General features: G+C 46.9%; 1 protein-coding gene across 2 annotated transcripts; it reads right to left on the reverse strand.

Moving 5' to 3' along the window:
- Positions 1–1,007: 1,007 nt before the first annotated feature.
- ZBTB37 (zinc finger and BTB domain containing 37) lies at positions 1,008–9,645 on the reverse strand. 2 transcript variants are annotated; one of them, XM_026854497.1, is made up of 4 exons: positions 9,540–9,645; positions 7,103–8,055; positions 5,622–5,721; positions 1,008–3,422 (listed from the first exon to the last, which is right to left on the reverse strand). In XM_026854497.1, the coding sequence occupies exons 2-4, from the start codon at positions 8,023–8,025 to the stop codon at positions 2,934–2,936; spliced, it is 1,512 nt and encodes a 503-aa protein (XP_026710298.1). In that variant the 5' UTR covers positions 8,026–8,055; positions 9,540–9,645; the 3' UTR covers positions 1,008–2,933. The 2 variants fall into 2 exon arrangements, with proteins under 2 accessions (XP_026710298.1, XP_026710299.1); XM_026854498.1 differs by lacking the exon at positions 9,540–9,645 and adding an exon at positions 8,170–8,273.
- Between the last annotated feature and the right edge of the window lie 1,855 nt (positions 9,646–11,500).

Consider the following 11,500-nt stretch of genomic DNA (forward strand, 5'->3'; position numbering starts at 1 on the left):
TTCACACACTCCAAGAGAGCAAAAAGACTTTCTGCTTTTTCCCACTCCCAGCTTCACATCCGTCATCCTCCCGAGAGGAAGAGTTTTAGCTTTTCTCCAAAGCAGCAGCACAGTATTAACACAATTCTCGTTATTTTCACAGCTATTCACAGGGAACCTGGCAGCAGCAGGGAACGGCCACGGCAACCATCACATCACTCTGCTGTGAAGTGGCACCAGGGCTTTCTGCAGGTTCAAGGAGATAACTACAACACTTCACATTTGGAAGGTTTCTCTGCTGCAGCAAAGAACAAAGAAATGTGTTCCCCCTCCGAGAAAGAAAACTGCAGAAATAGAGTATGTTCCCCCTGTTGACTGAGGCAAGCAAACAAATGGGTTAGTAAGCCTTAACTCTGAAGCGGATAGAAATGTTACGTACAGAGGTATTAAATATGACAGAGTTCTTTTCACATCCTCCTTAAATCACAGTTGAAATCACAGTTTTGGCAGAGGGGAAAAAGCTGCAGTTAGACGTGAAAATGCAAAGCTGTGCCTCCACCCATCACAGAAGCATTCACACTTGGAAAGTTGGCATCCAATCCTCCACAGCTTCCGTGCAACCGTGAAGAGCTACACGGTGTGCCAGTGGAGAGGCAAGGGAAGATGGCATCACTCTGCTATGGAAAGCAGCTCCAAGTAGCCACACCACTGCCAGAAAATTCACAAGAGGTTTTTCCATACCGTATATGACCTACAAGCCCTTTTTTCTCGAACCTTGGCCTTATCTGCACTGAGGAAGTCAACCACTGAAAGAAAAGTTTACTTCCTTCTGAACTGGTTCCATCTTCTAGTGCAGATGGGCCTAAACTGCTTTCAACACTGTTCAAGAAAACATCAGAGACACCATGATTCCCACACATACATACACATACACATCCATTAAATGTACAGAAATAATATTAAAATGATTCCCACTACCATACCTTATACTGACTCTAGCTACCCCCCCCCGCCGCCCTCCCAAAACCATTAGAGCCACGTCTGCTTTCTGAGAGAGACATGGGAGGAACAGTGAGACCCCTCACTTATCAAAGAGAAAAATATATAAAGTGAAGCAAGAACACATCACCCTTCTCCATATTCTTCCCTCTAAAGAGGGAGGAAAATGATCCTAAGTCTCAGTTTGCTGATGAAAAAAGCGAGGTCTGGAGATGTTTCCATGTGCCCAAAATTATGCAGTCAGACTGAAGGGCAAGCTTTATTTTCACTTGGCAAGTCTCCTGCATGCCAAGCCCATGCTCCAACCACTCGCCTGGCTTGCTTTGCCTGAGCAAGATGAAGTGCATTTCTTTTTCGATGTCTCCTTGTTCCTCCCATCACCCTAAGGATCAGAACTTCGTCCTTCCTTATTGTACGTGTTACACATCCTCAAGAGAACTCCTTCAACGATACGTCCTCTCCCAAACCCTATCTGCGCAACCTGACGTTCATTCTCCCCCTCCATCATGAACAACTCGGCATCAGAACCAGAGAAAACTCTTAAAGTATTGCATATTTTTTAAAAGACTTCTTCAAAAGATGTCAAGATATTTGCACTTATCTACCTGTCCCATGCTTTTCCGTTTATGAAACACGTAAGCACGCGCAAACACCTACAATACACAATGCAGGCATGTCTCTCTGGGTTTGCTTAACTTGCTCTAAACATCAGAGCTGCTTAGAATATAAAAGTTTAAGTCCATGCAAGGGGACAGAGTTGTGATTGCTCTAGGAACCATTCACTTCTAGGTTTCCTGAACCATTATGAGGAAATAAAGTAGGGTTTTCTTTTCTTTTTGCATTTCATTGATAAAAAAGTTATCAAACTAGTTTGTAGAAACACATTTAAAAGCAACCACCCATGATTGCTCAGCTGGGACGATAGTATTTCAGTATACCATATTGCTGTTATAAAAGATCAAGTGCGTGTCGAGGGAGGAGCAGGGGTGAAGGACGACTTTGGTAGCCAGCCTCTAACTCTGCAATTTGGCCAGTCCAGAAAAACTCTTCCTAAAGCTCAGCAACACCTGAAGCATGGCAGCACACCGGTCAGGATGTGCTCTGAACTCTCCAGATCAGCAACAGTGAAGGACAACCTCCTCTGAAAGACCCCTGCAACCCTTCTCCCAACGCATCGGAGTCTAATGCAAACATCACAGCTGCTAAATTTCACTTTCAGTAGCTGAAGCGCTTCAAATTTTGCTGACCTCTAGAACACCGCTTTCTAGCCATGCCCGCTTTTAACAAGGGGCATTGAGGCCTCACGCCTGGAATGGGCAAGCCAAAAGCCCTAAAATAATAGTTTAAGTAAAAATGTAAAAAGAGACACACCAAAAATAAGACAGGGATAAATAGACTCGGAGCAAGGCAGGTTCCACCAGGACAGTCTTTGTGTTTTCTTTAACGTGGCATCTACCTGGGGAAGGGAGAAAGGCAACAGCCCCTCGCCCCTGCTCTCCCATGAACTGGACCAGCAGATATGGCGAGGAGCAGCCCCGCATGCTGGGTCACTGCCTCTGCGTGGCTGATGGCCAGCAGGGCCCAGCTGCTGGGCAAAAAAACGCTGTTGAGAAATACAAATGACTGCTCGTCCCAGATCACTACGGAACATTAAAAAATTGTAAAATCCTGTTGATCCCTGAATAAGAAGTTGATTGACACAGTTGTTTTGTTTTTCTCCAAGAGCAGGAGGAATAAGGAAGAAAAACTTTTAACACTACGTGTGGGGGTTGTGTGTGTGTGAGAGAGAGAGAGAGAGAGAAAGATATTTCTTCTTTTGGCAACATCTTGGGAGCTTCTTTCTGTCCAGTGGTGGCATTGCACTAATTACAGTACCAGCCTGCCAGGTTGGTGCTGACTCTTTAGAGCCAAAAACGGGAAGATGGTCCTTTCTCCCCAGACTCTGCAGCCATGTCTCAATCTGGCCCAGTCGTGGACACAGATCCCTGTGCCGTCTCCCCCACAGCGACAGCCTCCTCCTGTGGAGGAGATTCCTCCTCTGCCTGCCCCCGAGATGTGACGGTGGTTTCGGGGGAGATGCTGTGAGGCCCCTCCAGAGGCATACAGCCAGGGTGGTTCTTGCGAAAGTGCTGGTTGAGGATGGCCTGGAAAGGAAAGCTTTTCCCACAGACGTGGCAATGGAAAGGCTTGTTGCCTGTGTGCTTGCGGATGTGATACTCCAGCTGATCCTTGCGGGTGTACTTCTTCCCACACATGCGGCAGACAAAAGGTGTGATGCCCATGTGGAGACGCATGTGCCGGTCCAGGCTGCCTTTCTGGTTGAAGGATTTGGCGCAGTAAATACAAGTGAGCCGTGGGTTGTACCGGAACCAGCGCTCTGAAACCTCCTGCTCCCGGAGATATTCCACATAACCGCTCACTCCAAGCATGGCCGACTCCTCCCCCTGTGAAGGAAGCAACAGAGATTTCAGTAACAAGCAGCCTAAAACAAGGAAGGAAAGAACATCAGGCCCCAGTCCAGCCAGTAAAGCACTGAAGCTTGTGCCAAACCTCAAAATCAGCAGCATTAATGTCTTCAACCTCAAGCACACATTTAAGTGCTTAACAAGCCTTGGGGCTGAAGACAAATGAGCAATCAATTAGAAACCTCTGCTATAGCAGCCTCTTCTGCCAAGTCATTTGCTAGATCCAGGGAAGAACAGACAGCCCTTGTCAGGAGGGCACTTAGCCACCAATTGAGTTCTGGATCAAACATGTCAATACATGTTACTTTTTTAAAACTTGGGCTAGTTTGATTACAATACTGTATACCACATTCTGGTTTGCTTACTAAAGGTTAAAAAAAGAAGCCAACTGATGAGCTTGCAGTAAAACAAAGGTGGAATAGACTACAAATCGTACTTGAAATTCTTCAAGTGTCATTTTACGCAGGTATTTATGCAGGTGTCATTCAGGATTTGTTTTTAGAATCAATCATGTTTGCCTAAATGTTTGTGTAATCCATCCCAGCCCCGCAGTCCCCGCAGGGGAAGATCTGCAGCCCAAAGAGCTGGCACGCCTGGCCCCAATCACACAGCGGGGACCAGCTGGCTCCTTGTTATTTTCTGAAGCCAGAAAGACAAAGAGCCAAGGGTAACCCTGAGCCTCAAGCTTGGGCTCTAGGGCAGGCACTTCTGGCTATTGTAGTGAGAACAAGCACAAACAGTCCCCCAAATGCCTCCATGCTGGAGGATGCAGTATTTGCACTCCCAAGTCTTACAGAGTTTCCCACCGATGCCAAACACGGACAAGCAACCAGTGTAACAACAGGAGGGCCTGTCCTCTGGCAACCAGGGCTGTGCAGGTAGGTGCTGCTGTACAGGCACTGGTAAGCTGCTCAGGAGATGCACAGAGCTATGGCACTTTCTTTCCACTCTACCACTGCCACTGTGCAGGGACCATGGGCAGAGTATTTTTAGTATTGATATGGCAATAGCAGAAGAGTGGAAGGTGACAATACTTCTCTGTGTGCGTGGTGGCCTATGGTTTTACATTTAAGGCCATCTCACAATGGAGAAATAATAGCAGCTTTTCTGTACATAGAGCTAAAATTGCTTTGGATGTCACATTTGCCCTGGAGGGTTAGTTTGACCTGAAATTTTCTAGATGTATTCTGAGGACACAAAACAAAGCTTCAGTGAAATTGGAACAAAAAGGTATCTTTTGTTTTATCAAAGTGTATTACAAAGTTAGCAGACAGCAACTGTTATTTTTTTTTCACCTTGCTTCACTTGGTCTTACTCAAGGACAAAGCAACCTGGTAACTCCTCACCTGCCTCCAGCAAAGTAATTTGGTTATGCACCAACACATAACTTATCTGCCAGGCACACAAGAGTCATTCTACAGTGTTGGGTGATACACTTGCACTACAGTGGTGCTGTGATACTGACTGTATGCAACAACAAAAAAATTAGTTAAGAATGAATAGGCACAGATATTACCACCGTGTCCCACTTTTCTGCACCCTATAGCCCACTGTCCTCCTGCATTTCTGCACATCTCTCCCTCCTACCCCCAAAATTGTGCCCGTATCCCAAGAAAGCAAATTCAGAGCTACTCTACATTGCCAATTCTGCTACACAACAGTCCCTTGGGGATGAGACAGAGACCTCTGGACAAATCCACAGCCGTTTGGCACTCCACCCTAAAGGTTTACTGGTGTAGTGCCTGGGGGGTTTCTTGGAATGGTTTTGGCACTAGCATGGAAAGGTTCAGCTGTTGTCACCCCTCAGTCTTCCACAGAAGCCAGCTAACACCTCCTCTCTTGGCTCAGGCATTCGCTGCCAGTGTTTCAGGGCAGATCCAACTCTGGAGGTTTCTCCTCAGGAGTTGGTGGCCTGCCCAGAATGAGGGTTGATATTTATGCCTTCAGACAACAAGAGAAAGTCCTTGTGTTTTCCAGCGATCTGGCCAAATCAGTTTAAAATCATACACCGATGGCATAAGTTCTCGGTGTCAGCAACTAAACCCTTTGCAACAGTAAAAGGTCCTTGTTTCACACACAGCATTGCTTGCAAATATAAAATCTTATACACTTCATCACAACATAGTCCCCTTCACCTTCAATGCCAACATTTACTTGCAAACTTCTTGATCTGCCTACCTGGGAACTGGGCTGCTTGGGCTCATCCATCCGCCCGGGAGACTCGCTTTTTGATCTGTACCGCTCAGTCACAGCAACCATGCTGCCAGAAGGGCTAAATCTGTGGGGTGGGGGAAGAGTGTAAACGGAGTTTTTAATGGGGATCAGGTCACTATGGTGTTTAGAACAACAGGTGAACAATAGAGACACCTGTATAGCATCTCTTCATCCTCACCAGCTAACACACAGGAGGCGGAACAGTGCAAGTATAAAGGAAAAACCAAGTCATACTAGTCTGTGGTTTCAGTCTTAACATCTGAAAAATAAAACTGAATCGTTTGGCTTCCAGTTCAGTAACAGGGAGCTTTTCAGTTGCTATTGCAGTTAAACTGATATGGGCCCAGTGACTCGGGAACTGTACAACAGGAGAAGAAAACCTTTCTCTAAGGGCACCTCTCATTCACCACCCTCACCCTCCTCTCCTTTGAAAGTGTGAAACAGAAGTGATGTGATGGACTCCAGGTGGGAAGCAGCAGATATTGAGCACAAAAAGAGATGCTCAAGGCTAGCTGATCCATGGAAGAGAGTTAGGAACCAGGAAAGGATCACTCTCCCAAGGGCCAGATCAAGATTACTCCCACTGATTGATTTATTAAGTGACAAGGGACAGAATATCCACTGCTTCCAAGTAGATGTTCCCCCATGGGACCAGAGGGATTGAGCTAGAAGAGAAGAGAGGCAGATGTGAAAGGAAACCCCAGAAATACAACCTCCCCCCAAACACAACAGATCCGCCCTTTATCAGAACTGTTCTTTGGTCTGAGCTAAGGGCAAGAAAGCAAATGCTGGAGTGGAGGGGAAGCAGATGGATGGAGAATCAAAACACAGCAGATTTCACCACCTATTTTCAATAAAGGCTTTCTGCTCTTTCAAATAATCAAAGCAACAGCGGAGGCCAATGGGCTCCCCACTTCAACTGCTTCAGAAGAACCCATGACCCACTGCTGTCCTGCACCACCGGGAAGAAAATTTCTCTTGACCTACAGCTGGTGACCGGCTTGTTTGTCAGACAGAACCACCACCAGATTTTCAGGCCAGAAGGCATCACTGCAATGACACCTTGCATAACACACAGTGTATGTGACCTCATTAATTCCGATGCTGAGCCTGGTATCTACTGGGGCTGAACTAAACATCTTTAGATAAAAATCCCACCTCAGTTGAAACACTGAGAAGTAGAGACTCCAACCTATGTACCTCTAAGTGCTAATCATTGATTTCCCAAGCTAGCTCATACCTGGTGTGAGCACTACCCGGCCAAAATACTACAATCCCAACCGGACACACTTCCTAACAGCAGCAAAAAGATTCCTTCAGTGCTTGTGCTTAAGATGGCCACAGGAAATAGAAGGGGGAAGCATTCCAAAGTGGCCAACCCAGCCAAGTGAAAACCTTGTGCAATCTCCTCTTGCAGCCAAGGTCAGTAATTAAGTTAAACTCACCTGTCAATCTCGCTGCTGGTTGGCCTGACCACTTTGGCCCCAGAGGACCCTAATGCGTAAGCCTCTTGGCCCATCGAGCCGTGGCCCGTGGTGTCGATCACCATAGCCGTGACCTCCTCGGCACTGCTCCCATCTTCTCCTGACGGCTGATGCTCTGCCCCAAGCCACTCCTCCAGGTTCTCCGTTTTAATGCGTACTCCTCCCAGCACCCGGACATCATCGTCGTTCCGTCCCCCCCGGTCTCCCATTCCCGTCTCAACATACCACTGTCCCGCTCTGTTAATTCGTAGTATGGGCTCCCTGCTTTCCACGTCTGAACTCTGCTCAATTATCTGGGGGCTGGTGGACTCCTCGGGGGGGCTGAGCTCCCGGATGTCCAGCACTGTGCTGACCTGGCCCAGGCGACTCCCCTTCAGGGTGTTGTGACGCGGGCTCAGAGAACGGTTTAGGTTTGGCGTCACCCGGTGAGACTCCGGTGGTCTCTCCTGATGCTTTGTCCTGGTCTGGCTCAATTCTGCTTCCACCTCTGCCACATTAATTTTGAAATGAATTCCCTCGAGAATCTGCGTGCATTTGTCTATGATGTGCTGCATCTGCAAGAAACTGGCGGCTGTTAGGTAACTGATGATGTCAGCCAGCTGCAGACAAATCCTACCGGTGTAACAAAAGGAAAGGAGCTGCTCGAAAACAGAAGGGTTCTTGATGACAGAAATGGAAACAGTGCTCATTTCGTTCAAGGACATGTGGTCGCGGAAGTAGGGCGAGCTGGCAGCCAGCACCACCTTGTGAGCACGGAAAGCTTGCCCCTGCACGTTGACCACAATGTCACACAGGCGACCCTGCATGCGTAACTGATTCAGGTGGCTCAGGACAGAGTTACTGAAGTCAGGAATCTCCAGCTGAATGTTCCCACTTTTCTCCATGGCTGTCCCAGTTGCAGGTGCACAGCCCTACTGAAAAGGGGGGAAAAAATACCATCATTAGCAGAGCTATCATTTGCATTTAAAACATTTTTCACCCACTTTCATGCAGTTTGAAATACTGGGATTTTTAGAGAAATCTCTCACCATTCAATACACAAGCGCCTCGCAGCAGTTCTCTGATCTTTACGTGCTGTACACCACCTTTCACAAGAATTATGTAAAACCAGTCCCTGACAGGTCCCTCTGGCTTAAATGCTCGAAACAGTTCATTCTGTCAGCCTCAATAAAAGCACATTTGAATTGTAGAAAGAACATTAAAAATGGTTCAGGTACTAAAAATAGGCAACTGATTGCATAATGGATTAAAATACTTAGCACTTGTACCTTCTAATCACTTTGAAAAGGGAAAGTAATATTGTTATCCCTCCTTTGTAGAGCAGGGATCAGGAAGGAGACACTGGAACCCAAATCCTGCTGAGAGACTTTTCAAAAGCTGAACTGCACACATTTGCCCTCAAGGCATCTTAAGTACATCCTTAAAGCCAAGATATTCATCATACGTGGTGTTTCTGACACACGGCAGAAAATATATAACAGCACGGTGAAAGAAAATGAACAGAATTCAGTTCTAAACACCAATGTATCAGAACATCCACTGGGCACAAGGGACTCCCTGGGAAAATAAGCTGGTGTTTGTGTAGTTTGAGATACAGCGTACAGCAAAAGGCAACTTACTAACAATGGGGATTAACAAACTAGCCCTCCTAGTTTCCCTTCCATAATTCATTTTTCTATAATCATCACATTTCATTTTGGCCAAGTTTGAAAAGAAGCCCTGACCATATATGGTAAAAATTTAGAATGATCCAAAATTAGATGTAAACTCGCCAAAAAATAAAAAAAAAAAGGAAAGTAAATAAGTTTATTAAAGATTAAAGACCACCAGTCATGGCAGGAACAGCTTCCAAGCTGGATGGCATCTGAAGTGTTGATTAAGCAGAGTGCTGCAGATATCAAAACAATCTCAGGCAGGCCAGGAACACCGAGGTTCACAGTGCTTACTCCGAGAAATCTCAGAATCAAAGGGACTAGCACACAGGAAAGCATGTGTGCCTTTGAAGGCCTTTCTTTTTTTTAAATTTATGAACACTGCAGGATAGTACATGTTCATATGCCCAACCAGACTTTGTGCAAACTTGGCAAAATATGTTACTAAACCTGAAGCTGCAGGACAGCCTGTCAATCTTGTGAAGTCGTGCAAAGAGATTACTGCACAGCCAGACGGCTGCGTGTCTCTGGGGTAGGTGAGGTCAGGGGGGCACAAAACTGCATGAGGTGCAGTTTAAACACTGTCATGTCTTAAGACTTCTTCTCCCCTTCCTCTACATTTAGAAGAAAGCAATAAAACCCACAAAACCCAAGGAACTATAACGCACAGGTCTGCGTGAACACAATGTTAAGAACAGAACTTCAAATGTGCAAAACAAAGGAAAACAGAAAATCCAATGTCTTACCTGTACCCTTACGAATAACATGCAAAGGGGAGAACCAGGGGTGGTGTGTTCTTGTTTTCCTTTTTTCTTTTGATGTAGTAAGAAGGTCTGAAGCTTTCTGCCCCCTTCCCCTTTAGAAAGAAAAATGAAAACCAAAAAAGGTAGCATGGGGGAATTGGGTTCTCCTGAGCACAACTGAGAATGTCAAGCTCTGTCCTTTGTTTTGCTGGAGGATACAGCAGCAGGATTAGCTAACCATTACATGACGTCCCATCCCAAAGCACAGAGAAACACTGAATCTTATCAAATTGATCTTTCCTCTGCTGTCTGCTCAGTGTTTGTGTTGTACCGATGGTCATTAAAATAAAAAATGGAAGTGCAAATAACCTGAATAAGTAACTTCCTTTCTTAAGGGGCTAGTATCTTTGGCACTAACTGTGCAGCATTTAAACACAGGCAGGTTCTTCCTCAAATGAGCCGTCTCACATCTCACTTACACAGTCTCACACCGGCAGGAACACTCACACAGCCGAAATCACATCGAGCAAATGTTTACAGGACTAGGGAGCCTGTAATCTCATCCATCACCTTCCCAAACCACCAGTTTCTAAAGCGGTAAACCCCAAAGCATTCTCTTAAGGAAGGCATCCTTTGTGGTGGGCAAACAGCCCCGGCAAGGCAGCAAGCGCCCAGGCAGGCAGCGCAGGGAGAGGCCAGGGCAGAGACTGAACATTCGTTTCTTAGGGGTCAGCTCAGGACACACAGAACAAGAAGGGAAAAAACAAAAATCAGGCCTTAACTGCTGAGCATGGCTGTGTACGGCCCTGCTTAGAAGTCAGCTGCTCCCAGGGAAGCCTGAGAAACTATTTGTGACCTTCTGCTCCAAAGGCAGGGAAAAATCTGTGTGCCACTGATGGCAGGAGAAAAGGACTCCCATAGCTTCATTCACCTCAGTGTTGAGGAAGTGGCATTTTATGATACACTTTGGGGACAGCCTCAGGCAGAGGCTGGCAAGGGGGAAACTATTATTTTGGTTCAAATTACCCTGTCAAAAGATTATTTCTGTCCTCCCAGGTAAGGGGTCTACCATAAGCTTGTGCACCTCAGCCAGAAGTGCAATGACATCTCGATTTTTGTCTTTCCTGGCACTGGATTGCAAGTTCAGCATCACAGCCTTTACCTGCAGGATGAGCGGGATCTCCAGCTGAGCTGTGCTCTTCATAGAGAACACACCGAGACACTTATCTATTTTTAATACAACTTAAAGTGTCGCCAGCTGAGACTTGGATTTACTTATCTCTGAAAATGCCTTTCACCCTGTGAGGCAAGTGTAACTACTGAGACCAGGAGAAATTCTCGATCCATCAGGCCCTTGTAAAAAGCTGGGATACACCATCTGCAGCAGATGATGCTCGCTCTGAATATATCCTTTGTCAGAAAACTGTCAAGCTGGCAAGCTGTTTAGAGGAGGTGGAACTGAAAAGGAACTTTTGGGGCCAAGATTTACCACGACTGGCCAACTTTACTACATCCAAATTACAATGGGACCTTAGTAAAGATGAAAACAATAGTAATTCTAAATTGAGATGGGAGATACTGCCTCTCTCATCCTTCTCCGTCTCAGCTAAAAGAGCAAATTTAACAGTGCTTGGATTTTTCCCCACTAAATCGCTCCGAAGCGACGACCCCAGGCCTCGGCTCCCATCGCGAGTCCATTACGGTTCATTTTTAGCGCTGACAGCTGCCGAGAAGCGCCTGACGACCCGCACTCGGAGCTGCGGGGAGAAGGCGGCCCGAAATCCACCCTCTTCTCCCCACGAGGACGAAACCAAGCCAGGCCGCCCCTCCCGCGGGGCTGACAACGCACCGCTCCCCCTCCCACAGGGAACAGCGCCGGCCGGGGAGGCGGGACGGGCCAAGCCCAGGGCCGTGGGGGTGGCCGCGGGGCCTCTGGGGAGGGACGGGCCCGGCCGGCGGAGGCC

This window comes from Athene cunicularia (genome assembly GCF_003259725.1).
Source record: "Athene cunicularia isolate RWA chromosome 8 unlocalized genomic scaffold, athCun1 chr8_part1, whole genome shotgun sequence".
Lineage (NCBI taxonomy): Eukaryota > Metazoa > Chordata > Aves > Strigiformes > Strigidae > Athene > Athene cunicularia.